Raw genomic sequence first — 19404 nt, 5'->3', positions numbered from 1 at the left:
ATGTTAAAAAGTGCCTCATGAACCTTGACAAGTCATCTCAACAAAGTTTTGTTGGAGGCAGAATGGGTCAATGCAATTTGTTCTCACATCATTTTTTTAAGCAATAGTTAAAATAGATTAAAATAGTGAGAGATATATATTATTAAATAAAACAACTCCTATTTTAAGAATTTCTAGATATGCCTTGTGATCTATGGTGGTTGGTGATGAACCTTTTGATCTGGTCAACCTCAAAATGTATCTGTTAGAACCAATCGATTCCAGTGCTAATCTTTTGTAGCATTTAAGTTAAGGGATTCGATAACCCAAGATGTCTAAAAATACGTGAATAATGCTCCTAACCAATAACTCCATCACTTTACAACTTTTCACATTGTGTGCTATAAGGTGTACAACTATTTGCGGGTCCAATTCCTCAATTGCTTGATAAAAAATATTAATCAACGCTGTATAGTTCGCCTGCCATTGACAATCCACAACTGTCAAAAATATTTCCCCTTTAGTGGACACTGCAATAAGTTTACTCCCAGGTAGTACTTTGATCTTTGTTATTTATCTGAAATGATGGTCAACTCTATTTCAACAATATTTAAATAATTGAAACAAATGATATTTGAAAACTAAAATATATAAATGCAAATTGTTATATAATCCATTTAAAACAATTGAGGTAAAGAAAACAAAAAGTTCAAACCAAAATAAGAGAGCTCATTAAAAAAAAATTGTATGACAATAAAGACAAAAGCCTCTAAAAAATCTACATCTTTTGATAAATTTTAGCCGTATGATCTCTTGACAATAAGCATACATTTGCAAATGTGTAGGAGTAATGGAAAGCAAGAGTAGTGTAATTTCCCTTATTGGGACTAGTGACCTTTTGACACATTGCTCCATTAGAAATGGAGATCCCTCTTTTTGTCGAATAAGCATAGTCTTTGTAGTCAGTGTTGTCTCCTGACCCTTACAGTACTTGGGTGAAATTGGCCATGTCTGGATTTGAATACCTTCTGCCTTTAAAGCTTTTGTAAACCAGTGAATTTGGAGTAGTCTAACTATGAATTGCTCTTTCAGAGAGGATGCTTGTCAAATTTTGAAATTTTTGACATATTTGCTATTGTTAGAAATTTCTATATTTGGTTCTTTTCAGTAAATTTTACTATCACTGATTGGCCTAATTTCGTATTTCAACGAACTTATTATTCATCATAAGTCTACTTTTGGCATGTTAATTAGAAGCTAATAAGTTGTGGTTGACGAAGAGGTAAAAATGGTGCCTGGTTTTATATTTGTAAATGTAATCGAATGAGACAATTGGTCTAAAATACACTAAGTCTAAGATCGCTCCAAAAAAGCACTTGAAAGTGGAAAGACCTGAAAAAGCATGAAAAATGGTCAAGACTAGAAACATTGCTTAAAAGACATGAAAAGATACCCAAAAGAGGATAGGGCGTGAAAATTCACTTAGTATGGGAAAAGTCCTTGATCCCATCCCATTAATGGCCAAAATGAAAAATCATGAAAAATGACTGTGATCCCATCCCATCAATGCCAAAATAAAAAATAATGAAAAATGACTTGTTGGTCGAAGAAGATGTGAAAATGGGAAATCGGCCGAGTGTGGAGAATTCTGTATACATGACAAATGTGTCCCCAAATAGGAAAGAATTCAAATGGATGGCAAAAATGACTAAGTCCTCTGAAATTCCTTGCCAACCTTAGGTTGGCTCTCACAATAGAAATTGAACAAAGAATGAGGAGAAAACTTTTAACTCACTTCCTCCTAATGCAAGGATAATGTTTCGAAGCATAAATTCCTCTATCATATGCTAGGTGTGTGCCCATGAGTGCGGAATCTATTATACTAGGGAATGTTGCATTGGTTCAAAATCCTTCACATTCCTTCAAAATTGAGCATTTTTAGTTTGTAATAAAGTCACTTTCATGACTTATTTTATTTCAGATTAATTATCTTGCATTTTTCATGTCTTGTTTTTATCTGGAGTCAAAGCTGTATAGGATAAGTTGTTCATCAATGCAATCACAGATTGAGTCTAAGGTAATACTTTGGTATTCTTTTTCGTTTCATTACAATGTAATGCAAGTATGTTCGCTTATAAATTTGTTTTGTCAAGTTTCCATATTCATTATTTGATACATTGTGATTCCTTTTGCATTACTTTGCGTGGCCATCAGTGGCCGTATGGCTCAACTTGTATCAATCATTATGAAGGCAGATGCGGGAGGAAGCTTAATAGAAGATTATGCAAGTTGCCTTGAGGCACGTACTCAAGAATTTCAAGCCTTGGAAAATCCAAACAAAGATACTGGCTTTTTAATCTTGCAGGTGGATATCATTCTTTTCAGTTTTTTGTAACCATGAACTAATATTATGATACAATTTTCAATTCTGTAATCTGGTATTTCTTCTTTACCAAACAAGGACACTGGCCTTTCAGTATTGCAGCTGGATATTATTCTTCTCATTTTTTTTCTAATCATGAATTAATGTTATGATGAAAATTTCTAAATTTATATTCTGGTATTTCCTGTTTCTTTCTGCAGCTTCTTATCAGCAATCTCAACCGTCCTGCACCAAATGTTACACAGTTGTTGCTCAGATTTGATGTTGATGGACCTGTGGAAAGGACCGTTTTGCAACCTCAATACCATTATAGGTTCAGATCATATCTTGATTGCATGTGTTTACCATGTGTAAAAGTTTTGAACCTTTTCAGCAAACTGTGTTATAAACATTACTTTTATTGTTTTATTGCAGTTGTTTGAGAGTTATTCTTCATGTATTAGAGACTCTTTCTAATGCTGATACTAATTCAGTTCTTCACGAGTTTGGCTTTCAGGTTTTTGCAAGCTTATAGATCTTTGTACAATTTAAGAGCATGCTTCTTTATCCTTCATTTGTGCTATTCTTATTAGTATTTATTTAGAGAACCTGATTTAATATGTTGTGTTGACAGCTCATATATGAAGTTTGTGTGGATGTATTAACTGGTGGTCCCATGATTGAGCTACTTCGTAGTGAAAAGTATGAATTCTTTATAAAGGTATGAGAGTTTCTTGTCAAGTTTTATTCTTTGTTTAATTTTTGTGTTTGTCGATGAAGGAAGTAATTGTAGGTTTAGTGAATTGTAATTCTTTCTTGGAAAGAATTGAGTTTTTGTGATATTTTTGTGTTAGTTGATGAAATACAATTAGTACAGAATCACCTTTTTTTGATTCCACTAAATTGTGATACTACTGTTCTTGTCTGATTTCAGCATTTGGATACATTTCTATGTTCACCACTTCCCAAGCGCAATAATAATCAGGTCCTTCGTATCAGCAATCTTCAACAGGTAATAAATTCATGTCATGTTAGTTGTTTTCCTTGATATACGAGTTATGTATTTGTTGGAACTTTCTTAAGGAAGATGTGACACGAGTAGTCTAGTGAATGCAATAATGAAATTGTTTATGGCTATAGTAGGGAAACCATAATCTTCAGAATCTAGTTGAGGTAAATCTTGCTCAGTGGTATTAGGTTTTATCATTGCCCTGTAAAATTAATGTGTTAAAAATATTTGCTATGATTAAAAATTGGGCATCTTACTAATGCACAATGTTGTTGGGTAATTAAGTGTTGTTAGCAATTGCTAGTTAGGTTGAAAGTTAGCTAGTTGGGAATGGTCGCGATGGTTGGCACTGGCATCCCTTCGATCCTTATATATTTCATGTTCTTGCATCCAATAGTTATTCATATGGTGGTTGGTCTTGTCGTGTTGTCGTTGAGCACTTTGTTGTCATTCGTGGTAAAGCACATTGTCGTGTTGTCATTGAGTAGTTCATTGTTATACATCATAAAGCATTTGATGGAATTAATATAGAAGTAATTGTTACTGTGTTTTGTTACCTTTTATATTATTATTTTATGCATTAAACATGTTACCGTATGGGGCAAACATTTGGTGCTGTTGCCTACATGAATTTGAGCATGACCGAAGGGATTTACATGGCAAAGGTAGCATAATGGGCCAATTAGTGGATGTGGTGCGGGCAAGAGTCACGAAAATGAAGAAGGGGTTCAAGAGTTGTTTGAAGGAGAAAGGGCATTGACGTTGGACTTTGCATTCATTTTGTAAGCATCAATTAAAAACCCATGTATGAAGGGAAGCTACATGGGAGGAAGTTCTAGAGAGTGTAGTGTGGAATTCAAGTTCTAGAGAGTGTAGTGTGGAATTCACACGGTGGGAGTCCTGTGGTAGATCGGTTGATATTTTTTGCCTAGACTGCTGGTACAAACCTTCTTGACCTTGCATAACTCACTTGAAGAGATCGACGAAAGTAACATACACCAACAAATCCTTAAGACACGTGAAGAAAAGAACAGAAGGGAAGAGGAGGAGTGTGACAAAAGCCAAAAAAGCAGTGTGTCCAACATCCCTTTGAGAGTAACAATTGATGCTATACCTTTTAAACAAAGACAAGAACTACCCACAAAGGGATCAAATAGATGACTATGTGGCCATCTAGAGGGCCTTACGATAAGAACAAGTAGAATGGAGTCGTAGGTTAAAATGACTTGCCAAGGAAAGGTTCGTAGGGGAAGAAGGGTTGCTTGAAGGGAACTAAGGGAGTACTGAGGTAAGGGAACCAATCGAAGGTGATAGGAGTGGTGCTAATGGAAACAACTGTATGGAAGGCAATAAAGTGAATGGCAAGAAATAATTGAAGATATGAGAAATCGGTTAAGGTATCTCTCCCTTACATCATCAATAGAGGCATGAGAAGGCTGAAGGGGAGCAGAGGAGTCCGAAAATAGGGGCGTAGGGGATACTCGTGTACTCCAGGGTGTCGAGAGGATACAGGGCACAATAGTCAAAACAACTTGTCTGGTTCTAGTATACCCTATTTGGGAGTACACACAATATCGACTACAAGGAAAACCACAAATAAAAGTTGCCTAAATTCACTAGAGATTGAAAGGATTTTCCTGCATGAACTGTCATACATGTGAGACAATCTAGTCAACCAACAGGGTGATGGATTGGGACAAATGGGTACTACAATTCCCCGCAACGCTACGTAGAGTTGCCATTGACTAGTTCTCTGACATAGATAAGACAAAGTTGAACAAATGGGATGACTTGGAAGATCTTTCCAAGAAAAGATCAGGCTGCTTCTGAAAGATAATGAAATCTTAACTGCAACAAGAAGCTAGGGAAGACTAAGAGCGTAAGAGCATACAGTTGACGACTGAAGGAGTTGCTGAGTAAAATGAAGAACGAATCGACGAACAGCATCAAGAATTGTTGGCTCGTGGAGGGACTAATATCGTCCCTTAGAAGAAAAATGAAGATTATACATTCCTTATTGTATGAGGATATGTACAAATGGATATTGAGAGTGAGAGAAAAACCTCGTACAAGCGAAAGAGAAAATCATCTGATGAGGATTCCTTTGAGGGAAGCAACAACATTGAAGGATCTAATAAAAAGGTCCAATCCCTCCAGAAGGACCTACACCTAATGATGGTGTTCAAAGCAATGAGGGGGAGCACAAGAAAGAAGGAAGGTGAGTTATGGTCTATTGACTACAAGGAGTAAGGTTAGACTAAGGGACATGCTCAAAGAAAGCCTTTTGCTACATTTGCTAGGTGATTAGATGCTCCACCAAGGAATGCCCATACAATATGGAAACGAGGGGTCCACAAGTACTCTTCATTAGGAAAAACTGTCATTCACAATAGCTGACACCTCTTAAATACATACCAATACCAAAACATCATTTGGTGGATACGACAGCAACCAATAGAGGGGAAAAGCCAACAATGGTTGCAGCCAATCCAATATGATGCGAAGGGTTGCCCCATGATTCAATGCCGAGTATGCAACTTGTGGGAGCAGTTTACTTGGGATTTCCAGAAGGAAGAAATCCCATAGTATTTAGGTCAATGGTGTGGTCCAAGAGACCAGGAGGATGCCAACTACTCGAAGCCTAGAGTAAAGTTATTGAATGTTGAGAGATTGGGCAAAGACGAACAATTACTGGCAATCACTCGGTGATGGACAAAGAAAGTGACATACCCAAACCTTCGAACGAATAAAGAGAGGGTGCTGGATTCAAAGGCGAACATTGAGTTAGAGGTGATCGCGGAAAGAAGATAGACCCACAATACTTCGGGTACTTCATTTGGCACATACACAAAATTCGAACAAAATATTATGAGGCAAATGTTGCAAATGAAGATGCTAGTTAAAATCAAATACCGTTTAGAAACAATGCTGCAATTCAGGGAGATGATACTAAGCACCATATCAGTATCTATCTGTATGACAAAATGTTCAAACGTTCGGATTAGACCTTTGGTGCACCCAATGTTATTAGTAGTGAACTGTGGCTGACATCTCAGAGTAGTGGAAATGGGTATCCTTAGAATCATCCCCATTGACACTATTATTATTTAAGGATGCTCCGAGGATGACCTAGATTAAAGGAACAAACTCTTCCATTGGTAGATGGAAGATTATGAATTATTCTAGTGGAACATGTTGCAAGTTGACAGGGAGTTAGAGAAGAGCTTGTTTCCGCTAGTGTATTGGGAATAAAAGGAAGGAGTAGCTCAGGTCAATAAAACGTTGACACACTGAAATGTAAATAAAATGGTACAAGACAAACTTCCGAGACGAGGTGAATCAAAAAATAAAATGGTATAAGACAACTGAAATGTGGTGCTCAAGGTAGCAACAATTAAATTTTTTTTGGAGTACAAAGATGTTTTCACACGGATGTACAAAGACCTGAAGGCAGTGCCTTTGGACTTGTGCGTTCATCACATTCCATTGGTACCTAGATCCCGACTCCTACAAAAGAGAGCATACTAGATTAGTAAAATTTTTACTTCCAAGGTTAAGTGAAGAAATAGAGTGAATGGTGGAGGCGGGGATCAGTTTTCGAGTCCAAATGATTGAATGAGTATTCTTTGTTGTCATATCAATAAAAAAGTAGGCAAACTAAATCAGCATTTGTGCTAAGTTGATGCCTGAACGACGTCATTATTAAAGATCACTTCCCCATACCATTCACAGATAGTGTCCTAGAGGAGATTATGGGACACAAAATGTACTCACTCATGGATGGGTTCTTTGGATATAACCAAATCTCCATCGTCGTGGAGGATATGTTGAAGACTACGTTTCTAGTGGAGGACAATGTTTAAGTGTACAACCATATCCCCTTTCGACTTTGTAACACGTTAACAACTTTTCTGAGGATAATTTTGCATATATTTGACAAGTTATTCGTAGGGAACTTCAAGGCTTTCCTTGAGGAGTGGTCCTTTTTTAGTGCACAAGACACTCACCTAGTGGTACTACAAGAGTGCATGGAAAGGTGTTGGACCGCTAGATTGATGCTGAACCCAAAGAAGTGTAGATTCATGGTGCCTCAGGGGAAGTTACTATGCAAAATTTTATGCACAGCTTAATTGAAGATAAACCTTGAGAAGGCAAGGGTGATTGTTGAAATCAAGGCTCCTACAGACCTCATTGGAGTAAAATCTTTCCTTGGACATATTGGGTATTATAGAAGGTTTATCAAGAACTTTGCCCATGTCTTATACCCCTTATTCAAACTGACAAGTAAGGGTGAGTCGTACACTTGGGGGGACAAAACAGGGGGAAGCATTTTATGAGTTGAAGGTGGGTGGGTGGGTACACCAATCTTGGCATATCGTAATTGGGATGAAGACTTGCTTGTCTATGTGGATGCTTGAAGCATTACAATTGGTTCAAGACTGGTTGGGGTGGGCTGCTATGGGTAGACCATTCAATTTACTTTTCTTGTAGATTGTTGTTGAAGGCAGAAAATAATTATAGTACGCCAAAGTGAGAGGTTAATAGAATGGTTTGTGTCCATAATTTCAAACACTACTTTTTGGCACCATTGTGCACTTTTTATGTGGACTACGAAGCACTCAAGTGCGTGGTGAACAAACCCATTATCCAAGGATGGGTTAGGAAATGATTACTTCTACTATTGGAGTTCCTTCACAATCATTGTACAACTGGGAAGTGACATGTGATTGACGTCTTATTGTCACTGATAAAAGGAGGAGAGCAGATAGGAGTTAGTAATGATTTCCTAGATGACCATTTGTTACCATTGTGGCATTCCCGAGGTGGTACACAAACATAGGGGAGTATCTTGCAGCGTTGTATTTCTCTGGGGACATGCCACTAAGAGAAAGGAGAAAGCTTTTCTTGGGGAGCAGAACATTCCTATTGATTAACGAATTATTGTACAAAACGGGACTAGACTAGGTGCTATAGAGATGTGTCATAAGAGGAGGTTGCTAGTGTTTTGAGACTAACACATGATGGTCCGACAAGAGAACATATGGGTCCCAAAGCCACAACAAGAAAAGTGTATCTGGGGGGCCTATGTTGGCCCGCATTATACAATGACACTTAAGAATGGGTCGTAGGTTGTGACACATGTTAGAGGATTGGGAAGTTGCTAAAGAGTGATTTCATGATGCTCAGCCCCTCACATGCTCAAGAATTGCTCGAATAGTTGGGGTTGGACTTTGTTGGACCGTTGAAGACTACTCATGCCCGAAGGTGATTTTACCTTGCCGTGGTCACAAAGTATTTAACTAAGTTGGTAGAAGTGCGGGATTTACCTAATAACTCAACACTTAATACGACCAAATATATCTACGAGAAAATCATGCAGTGCGACATCCCCATTCGATTGACAATTCATCAGGGAGGCAATTTAATCAATCATGGGACCAAGTTGGTAACGAAAAACTTCAAATTTTTCACTCCTTGTCAATCTCCTACTAACCAAAAGCCAATGGGCAGGCAAAAGCTACCAACAAGATCATAGTGTCCATGAAGAAGAATATTGTACAGTAAAAACAAAAGCCACCACACTTCACGTTAAAGACAACAAAAACTACAAGCAGCCTACGATGGTAGAAAATAATATAACTGCCAAAGAGATGAAGTTGATACTGTATAAGTAGTTAGGGACGATAGGGGTGCATAGGAGAAAAAGTAACAAGGAGATCTCTTGGGCAACCTTGAAGGGTATGAAGCATGTTGCAAAGTTTGAGTGCAAAGTCTGTTCTGAGCTATTAAAACTAGAACAAAGGTAGAGACTGTTCTTGTGCTGTGGCTGATTTCTAAGTTTGCAACATTTTTATTCTCTTGCACACTTGTGCGTGATGACGTAAGAATTAGTTAACATGAAGTCATGTTAATCAAACAAGCAACACAATATTGTGGAGGAAATGTTTCTTTGGACCTTGCGTCAAGGGTAGAGGCAAGGCAAGAAACCACATGAAGTTTGAATGGAAAAGATCGAATCATAGAAGCATTCACTTTAGTTTTCCCCATTTCTTGGAGGACTGAGTAGGAGGAAGGAATGTGCGCATTGTCATACAATTTATATGCTGCAATTGATGTGCTCGAAGGGCATGTTATTGGTGCAATACTCTAAGGGTGGAAGAAAGTGGCACAACAAATCAGTGCTAAAGTGTTGTTGATGAAAGAAGCCTAGTCATTATTGCATTTTGCATTCAACCTTGTTGCTAAGGTGTCTTATCTTATGGAGAAATTTGCCTCAAATATTCATTGAGCCACATGATAACCAAGAAGGGAAGGGCTAAGAAGGTAGGTTTGTAGAAGTGTTGTATAGAAGCAGCAAGGGAGAAGCACTATAACCCTAATTGAATCCGTTTGTAGCATATTGGGCTGATTACACAAAACCAGAAAGACCATTAATAATGGATACAACAATAGGAACAAAGAATAGTTTGAAGAAATTGACACCGACATCGAAAATATGAAATTACAATCAAGAACATCACATTTAAAGGACTTAATAGCATTTAGTGCAAGACTTGGCGTCAAGAGGCTCTAAACGACTTCCCTGTTAAGGAGGGTCTGAGATGAGCACACGTACATTAAGCGATTCGAATGTCAATATTTTGTATTTGGGATTTTGAAGGAGTTTTGAGGACAATGATTGAGACCTACGACAGATATGGTGATGGGCCTACATTCACGTATCTTGAACATAGTATCGTTTTTTATTTCACAATGGAGTTTACTGGTGTCAAGGATGAAAAATAAAAATTTATAAAGATGGTTTCCACAAATTTGACGCAGATGAAACTTGACTCGATAGCTAGTTCCACAAGGAGTCACAGGTTGAAGAAGTCCTTTTGTTGCACCTAGCAAGTAGGGTGTCTTATATATGTAGTCAAGAGCCGATTCATAGGCTCTAACCCTGCATCAGACATAGTGTTGCCCCAGATTGTCCTGATAAATGGCATAAAAAACAACAATGTGTACAATTGGGTGTCAATACTTGTTGATAGGACCGATGAGTTCATGACTTTGCAACACAGGCGTTCTATATGCCACATTATGCCATCAAGCTCTTTCTGGAGGCGAATCTTATGACGATACTTGATGACCAACTGGAGGTGAAGCCACAAGGCCTAATGAACCATTCTCATTTTCTTATAATGTACTGGCTACACTTGTACACAAGCGGTCTGCAATCGGGGAGAAGGGGAAGTGCTAGGTGATGGTATTAGAGTTTGAATTTAAGGATGAGGATAGTGGTTGGGTACAGTCGAGGGACTCTTCAAGAGCCATCAGAGACAACCTTTAGATGGTAAGTCGAGATAGTCATACGACTAAGGGAGAGACAATGGACTTAGAGGTAGGAGGCTGTGCGGACAAACTCGAACCTTTGGTTGGTGAGACTGCAAAGGTTCTCTTTACACCTCTTTTCTTTGGTGTTGCCTCATTGACTTCGACTATGACATTTAGAGTGACGATTGCAGTCCCTATGCTAAGATTTAGGCATTTGGGGGCCTCGGTTTCCATAGCACCATCTAGTGTGGATACGAAAATAGTGGCAACACCACCACGTAAAGAGCTTGAGCTGGTAGTGGCCAGGTCTTCCGTTGACAAAGTTGGGTAGTTAGTCTAGTTTGTTGAGCTTACGGGGGAGTTGGTACAAGTGATGTCGAGTGACGCAGTCGAGATGGAGGTGGTCAAGTGTTGCCACTATTGTCGTACCCACCATCTAGTGTGGATACGACAATAGTGGCAACATCACCACCTAAAGAGCTAGAGCTAGATATTGATGAGTGGTGCTCCTTCATAGGCAGATTTAAGCGCTTGACTTAATCGCTTTTAGCTTGCACCTATGGCCCTAGTTGGGACCACATCCTTTCCCTGCAGTGCGAGATACCATCTATGGTAGTCTACTTGGAAGGAGAGAGTTCACGAGCTTGGGAGTTGGCAGAGAGTTTACCGATGGTCAGACAATTGGTTGGGACTCCACGACATAATGTAGAGCCTTGCTGGGAGTTAAGTAAACTCAAGTAGTATATTGTAGACATGGTTGTAGGAGCCCAACAAACAATGTCCTTGATTTAGTCACAAGGCCAGGTAGTGATAGATCGACGAGTGGAGGAGTTGTTAAAGTTTGTAAGAACATATTGTATTGAGTTACATTGCTGCTTCAAATTCTAAGAGTGGTCAACCACAAAGACTTTAGATATGTTGGAATTCATGTCCAACTTAAGGAAATTAGAGAACAAAAAACATCAAAGGTATGTTGCTTTGAACCATGCTAATGATCAAATTATTGGTATGCAAGTTGTGGAGTAATGACAAGAAGAAGAATGAGAAATGAGATTTTTTTGATTTCACAATTTGAATCTAAGAATACTAATGAAGCATGCAAAGATGAATCAAGGATTAATTCTATGAAAGGAGAGCTTGAACGGACTGAAACTAACAATATATGAGAATTAGTCTCTAGGCCCAAAGATAAGAATGCTATTGGAACTAAGTGGGTATTCATAAATAAGATGAATGAGCAAGGAGAGGTGGTAAGAAATAAAGAAAGATTGGTATGTAAAGGCTATTCATAACAAGAAGGTATTGTAGTTGAAAAAACCTTTGCCCTTGTTGCAAGATTAGAAGTAGTTAGATTGTTCTTGGCATATGCAACTAACAAGAAATTCAAAGTGTATCGGATGGATGCCAAATTAGCTTTATTGAATAGAGAATTATGTGGAGCAGGTCTTTCGAGAGGGCTACTAATGAGTTGAAGAGGATCTAGTGTGTTGCATCTAGGGCTGAGGCCCAACAACTAGCAGTGGTCACTATAAAGAACTTGGCTAGGAGATTGAGGAAGACGATAGGGATGAATTATCTCAAGAGAGGGTTATGTGGAGAACCTATTGGGCTGGTTAGATAGACCAATTGGAGATGTAATATACAAAGAAGGCAGCTTTGGCATCTCAGTTGGAGTGAGCAAAGAGAGCCATGATAGAGACTCGCCTGGCTAGTGCGATGGAGACAACTGACAAGAAGGATAAGGAGGTTCTTGAGGCAGCTTTTACGGTGATAAATCTTATAGAGTGACAAATGCTTTTTGACCAGGATTTGAGACATAGAACAAACTAGGTGTACGAGTATGGAGCTCCTCTGACAGCATTTATGCCACCTCCAACATCCTCTTTATTAGGGATGCTCTCAGAGTTGTTGAGTACTGCCAAGTTTATTTGCTGGGCGAGTACTCTCAAGTTTAACGCTCATGTATTTATAGATGTAAAGAAATGTAGATAAAAATGTTGATGCAGGGAAAACATTGGATTAGATGCATTCTTCCCATCATTTTAGTGCTATAAAACTACACATTTTCTATATTCTTGCTTGTTTTACTGATTCTTGTGAGGCCTCCTCCATGTTTGATTTGCTTGCGACGACCATTTGGAAGTCCGCCATCCTTTCTACAGCTCACCATCCTTCACTCTCCCTCCGTAGCAAACGTTGTTATACATGCCCTATGAACCAATGGTTTGATGTTGACTGCAAAGGTTTTCGTCACTTAGTGCGTTTCACTTTCAAGGCTCACTTCCCTTCTTTTTCTCACCTTTGGTTGTCTTACCTTCGTTTTGTTTGCTGTAAGAAACAATCCTTTATCGTATCCCAATGTAAATCCCTTTGCTCCACATTGATTTGCAATCCCCAACATTTTTGGTTCACCCTTTTTCCCAGCTGTCCCCCTCCGTCCTCCATCCTTGATTTTTGGTCCCTAACCTCTCACACCATGGCTCTTTATGACATTCCTGGGAAGCCTTCTATTTATCCTCTCATGCCTCCTTTCTGTCACTTGTTCACGCCCTCTTACATTTACGAGGCCATCAGATCCATGAGATGTAGCAAAGTGGTAGATGAGGAGGGGTTCTAGGTTGAACTCTTCAATTTTGGTGCCTCGGTTCTGGGCCCCTATCTCACTATAATCTTTAATAGAGTGGTTTGTACTGGGTTTCCAGTTTCTTGGTCCAGGTATCTGATTTATCCAATCCACAAGACCAGTCCTGTCTTTGACCCTGGTAATTACAGGACCATTATGATTGGGGACACGTTTGCCAAACTATATGCTACAACCCTCAATGCTATGTTATCGAGAGAGCTTAACAGGAAAGGTTGTAGAGCTAGAGGGCATGGTGGTTTCCGGGTTGACTACCAAACCATGGATCACATTTTCACTTTATGGGCTATTATTGAGGAGGCTAGACACAGATCGACGAAAGTTTATGGCTACTTTGTTGATTTTTGCAAGGCTTTTGATTTTGTTCCTAGGATGGTTGTATTTCAGAGGCTTTAGGTGATTGGGATTTCAAAGATGTTGCTAACTGCTATCATGAGATTATACAGAACTGTGGTGGCTAGAGGGATTCTTAGTTCCAATCCATAGCACCATTGGGGTTTAACAAGGCTGTCCTCTCTCCCCCACTTTGTTCGGTTTGTATATTGATGAGCTTGAGGACTTCCTTTTGAAGTTCTCGCTCGCAGGCAACGGTTGCTACTTACACTAGGTTTTGATCTCCATTTTTTTTTTGTAGATGATGTGGTTCTTCTTGCTTCCTCTCCAAAGAGTTTACAGAGGCTTCTTGATGGTTTGGCTTCCTTTTGTGATCAATGACAGCTTGTGGTTAACTTGGGTAAAACTCGGGTTATGGTCTTTAATTGCTTAAAGACTTCAAACCTTCATTGGTTTTTTAAGGGATAGGAGATTGAGATCACTTCTTCTTATATGTATCTGGGAATGAAGTTTTACTAGACCACTATTCAGTATGAGACCAATGATACAGACCAAAGTTAGTAAGGGTATGGGTTCTCTTGCTGTGCTTGAGAAACAATGTTTCAAACCATTTTCAGGATACCTTGTCCAAGTTATCCCTCTTGGACTCCCTTGTTCGACTGATTGTTCTTTATGGCTCAATGGTTTGGGGGCCTTCTCTCCTTGTTTCTGATTGGACTTCAAATCAGACATTGCTTTTACGGCGCATCATTAGATGTCACAGGTTTATTTCTCATAGTATCTTTCTTGCTGAGTTCGGTGCTCATCCCTTCAGTCTTGTGGCCATATTTGATCTGATTTGGTTCGTTCATCGCTTTCGTGTTTTTGCTGATTTGGTTGGAGAACGTGATAGATACTCCTACTTGGCATATTGTTCTTCTGTTGCTACTACGAGTTCTAATACCAAGTCTCGAGCTTGTTGCTGGCATGCACATGCATCCTCTTTGTTGAGCTCGATTGGGATTGATATTGATTGTCTCCCTCCTTATCAGTTCTCGCTAAATCCCCCTTGCTCATCTCCTCCCCTCACGACAAGAGTTAAATGAGCATGTTAGATTGGATATTTACATATAGTACATTATCACTACCTAGACTAACCTTCCTAGTGGTTTATGTCCGAGGATGGCCTTCTATGCTGAGCACCTTTTGGAGATCAGCGATGGGATTATTGTTTGTCGTAGGTCATATAGTACATTATCACTACCTAGACTAACCTTCCTGGTGGTTTATGTCCGAGGATGGCCTTCTATGCTGAGCACCTTTTGGAGATCAGCGATGGGATTATTGTTTGTCGTAGTTACCTTTCTCGACAGTGGTGTCATACCTTGCGTATTTCTCTGGGGTCCTTCAGAGTTGGTTCTCACCGTCTTCAAGCTCAGACTGACCATCATATTTATAGTGGAGAACAGATCTCTAAGCTGTGTACTTTAGCAAAGGTTGAGATGGAGACTCACTTTATTTTTCATTGCCTTATCTTTTATGAGATTAAAGGGAGATTTTATTGTTTGTTCCAAGACTGTTTTCTCTTTAAGCTTTCTTCAGTTATAGTGACTAGTGATGTCTCACGCTCTATCTTCAGGAGGCCACCCTGCTCTGTGGTAGTACTTTATAGTTGCTACTTTCTTACCAGCATACCTCTGTACTTTACAATCACTATTTCCTTACCGGCATACCTCTGATCAGCTCATTACTGCCTTTTTCCCACCCTTATCTCCTTTATGTGGTGTGAAAAGGCCGTCTAGTTCTACCAGTTCTACTGGTCATTCTAGGTTCGTCAAACCCCTCAGTGGTTTCTTACGTTAGCGACACTCCTCCATGAGCTCACAGAGACAGATCAAGGCTCGTCCCCTCGCAGTCTTATCCTTCCGTGACTGATTTCTTTTTGCCAAGGAAGGACTCCTAGTCTTTATCTTGGCCTCTCTCTTCTTCTTGTTTATTGTTGTTCACTTTTCTTGGACACTGTTTGTTGCTCCTGCTATTATCAGCTGTCTTTTTGTAAACTCTTAGTCCCATAGACTTATTGTGGTCTTTTGTTGGACATTAATACTGTTTTCTAATGTTATCTTATCTATTGAAATGTCAATTACTAATTTATTAGATTTAGTAATTGTATTCTACAAAAATATATATATTTCTTTAAGAGATTTTAAATTTTAGTATATTCTGAGTTGCTGGGTTTTCCCCAAGTCTTTGTCGAGTATATGCCGAGTTGAAAATTTTGGGCTTGCTGAGTACTCTGCGAGTCCGAGTCTGGAAATTATGCATTCAACTAGTTGCTATGGGGAAAAGACAGAATGTTTAGTGGTCTTTATATTTTGATGCTATATATGAGGTACTTTAGTTTGAAAGAAATCTATTATAACTTTCACCATCATAAAAACTAGCACAAATTGGGTCTGAATATGATAAATGCATTGTAATATTGCTCATGTTTTAGCTATTTATAATTGTTATAATTTTATCATTTGGGGATAGAATGTAGAACTTAGTTTTGTAACCCTGATTAATAGAGATTTTAGTCTTTCAATTTTGTCTTAAGAAATTGGTTAAGTATGAGAGCAATACAACAATTTCTTTTAGGTTGCAAGTAATACTTATCGACAGAATTTACAGAAATATTTGGTAGTATCTGGATGGTGGATTACAGAGTTTGATGGTAAATGGTATATACAGGAGGCACTTCCTTTTTAAAATAAGATTAGGTTTATTGTTGTGGCTTCTCTAAGCGCATTTGTCAAGTGAACATTTCTGATGTCAATTTGTTTATTGTAATAATGAGTCACTAGGAGCTTTGTATTTTTCCGATGCTTGCTGATGCTATGCTATTTTGATGTCTAGTGGTTGTAAAGATTTTCAGCAACAACTGATTTAAAACCCAATGATTGATAAGTTTTAAATTTATGGGATAATTTTTTATTGTGTGCTATTTTTCATTCTCATTCTGAATGTGTCTTGCAGAGAGCGTGGCTGCTGAAGCTTTTTGCTCTGGAGTTGCATGTCAGTGACATGGACGTTATTACTCATCGTGAAAGCTGCTGCCATCTGATTTCACAATTATTTCTTGAAGAGAGCCTTAACATGGATAAAAATAATATTGCCATTCAAAACTCTCAGAGGCAGCAGGATATAAATATTACTAAACAGAGTATTTGTAAAATGAAGGTATCTGTCTTCAAAATTTCAATCTCATGTTTGTAAAGATGCTTTGGAGTAGTTTGTTTGAACTTACCTTGTTATTAATTTGTTGTTATGCATTTTAATCCAGGCTTCTATTTATCAAGAAGTGTAACACATATCAGATTATAAATTTTATAGGCTTTACTGTTTGATTGATGATTGATTATGATTTCAATGTGAACAATATTTCCATTGATTTTCTTCAAACAATTGTTTTCTTGAGGATGTACAAACTATATAGGGCATTTGAATAGTTTAAAAGCATGCCTTTATCATGATTATAGTTTCAAATGATTAAGATGGGGGGAGGGGATGTGATTTTGGTTGTCTTGATTGTTTCTTGGTCATTGCCCTTTTTCTTATGGAGATATGTGATGTGGATTTTTTTGAAATGATGAGACAATCTGCCTCATGATGTTTAGAAACTACAGTTCTTAATCTAATAACATTAGCTGGGAAAAAGTCGATTTGTGTTTTGATGTCCTTTTTCCTAGTTACTGCAAAAGCATTGTGTTTAGCTAGAAACTATTGATAGCAAGTTCTTTTAAGTTAAATTATGGCGACCCAATTTGCCATACCATACACATGTAGGCATAGGGAGATTGGGATATAAAGTGAGTGAGCTGTCTAATGATGTGAGTAGCTGCATAGGTGATTCTATTTTGAATATTATTATCTCTAGTTAGGAAGGGAGTCGACTCTTGAAATGGATATGAATAGAATGACTAATTCTTTGGTCTGCCATAATTTTCCTTAGATTATGTATAGATGCATAAGCATGGTGGAAGATTAGGAAGAATGCATGGAGAAGGTGAACTCCTAATGTTTATATCTTTTTTAGATGCCTTGAGGGTCATTGAATTAACCCTTTGTGTTGAAGAATAGTAAAACACCTATTATAGTATTATGTTACCGGGTTTGATTGTGAACATGTAGGATCCAAGTCTTGTTCAAACCAGATCTCAACACTAGTGCAATCCACCTATGAAATACATGTGCAATGTGGGCAACTTGGTAGGTTTTGGCGCATGTAATTATGGTTGATGAAAATGGTGATTGTGACGTTTGATAATTAGTTTGTTACACTGGAGGTTTGCGAAGCATTCATTTTTTGACACCTCTTTGCTTTTGTATTTGTTGATAATATTATTTGGTTGTTTCTCAAAAGGATATTCATTGCTTTCAGCCTGTGAAAAACTTGACATAACCCTGCAACATTCGTGTAGGGAGCTGACAGAGGTAATATACCGGTAATAGTTGGGTAAAAAATCCTTTGTAAATGGTGGAACCACTTATCGAATATAATCCCGAAAGATAGATTTAAAGATATATTATTTATATATTTGTATTTTATAATGTTATATGTTTTTTGATTAGTAATTTTTATTGCTAGTTAAAAAAAATTATTTAAGTAGTTACATTATTACAATCGAAAACTTTCTTCGAAGTCGCTCCTAGCCAAAAAACATAGTTACACGGGTATTCGTCCACCCTCTTTTTGCCCCATGTCTCGGAGACTTGGACGCATCGAGGACTTGGGGACTCCGTTCCCCCCTTCTCGGTGGCGCCACCTTTGCCAAGGATGGGGGACGTCTTGGTGTTGACTATTTGCTGATTTGACTATTTATGTTCAATGTTTGGTGTTCCAATTCAATGCAATGTTCAAGTATTTACTCTTTTAAATCTTTATTTCTTATATTGCAATACATCTTTTCATAACTAGCATTTTAAGTACATATGTATAGTATACACAACCCCCTCCCGGTTCCCTACTACCGTTCCCTTGCCGTCCCCCAAGCATCCCTAAATTAAGGCCCATTTGCCCCCCTCGTCCCCCAGGACGATGTAACTATGCCAAAAAATTACAGACTTGTATAGGATACCAAATCTTCCCTTGACATTGGACATCCTAGAATGTTTGGAACAAAACAAATATTGAACCTCTTACACCTCAATGCACAAATACATCACAACAATAACACAAAATAGATTTAAAGTCTAGCCAAGTACAAGACATCAAAACATGAACAAAGCAGGAAATTAACACAAAAGCAAGGAAAACCCACTCTCCTCCATGGATTGTAATTAGAGGCACCAATGGACTCCACGGTAGGATTCTTAGTTTTGGTGTTCAAGGAATTCAGAGGCCGACCTTGCTTTTCTATGGGGTTTTCTTGCGTCACTTATTGCCACTTATGGCCGAAGATTTTCAAGTTCTCTTTGACTCATTCTTTACTCACATGAAGGTTGTCTTGAATGCCACTTAACTCAATCTAGGCAGCAACTCATGTAGCCTCTTTGTCTTTGTAATGTTCCGACCTCATAGTAGGGTGTCCGTACAATCTTGCCGGAGATTCGTCTGATGCAACTGGCAGTCTGTATGGTGCAGAGTGGGATCTGTACGGTGTAGGAGGCCATAGAAAGGATAGGCCATATGGTGGAGAGAAGAGATGTTATAGGGAGTCGTATGGAGGAGCCTATACGGTATGAGGTGAAGGCTTTACAGTAGGAGAAGGGGAGGTCATATGGTGATGGGGATGAAATGAT

General features: G+C 38.5%; 1 protein-coding gene across 7 annotated transcripts in view; it reads left to right on the top strand.

Annotated features, from left to right (window-relative positions):
* The window catches only part of EMB3142 (nuclear pore complex protein (DUF3414)), a 314519-nt gene that overhangs the window by 126416 nt on the left and 168699 nt on the right, over nt 1–19404 (top strand). For all 7 annotated transcript variants that reach the window (XM_089819936.1, XM_089819932.1, XM_089819934.1 and 4 more), the window contains exons 21-26: nt 2194–2344; nt 2563–2675; nt 2777–2858; nt 2976–3062; nt 3276–3353; nt 16639–16842. In XM_089819936.1, coding sequence (XP_089676062.1) covers nt 2194–2344; nt 2563–2675; nt 2777–2858; nt 2976–3062; nt 3276–3353; nt 16639–16842 — 715 coding nt within the window. The remainder of the gene's footprint in view (nt 1–2193; nt 2345–2562; nt 2676–2776; nt 2859–2975; nt 3063–3275; nt 3354–16638; nt 16843–19404) is intronic.

This window comes from Cupressus sempervirens, chromosome 3 (genome assembly GCF_028749045.1).
Source record: "Cupressus sempervirens isolate cs-2001-9-10 chromosome 3, ASM2874904v1, whole genome shotgun sequence".
Lineage (NCBI taxonomy): Eukaryota > Viridiplantae > Streptophyta > Pinopsida > Cupressales > Cupressaceae > Cupressus > Cupressus sempervirens.
The sequence above is the reverse complement of the archived record's forward strand: the minus strand, read 5'-3'. Positions and strand labels throughout refer to the sequence as shown.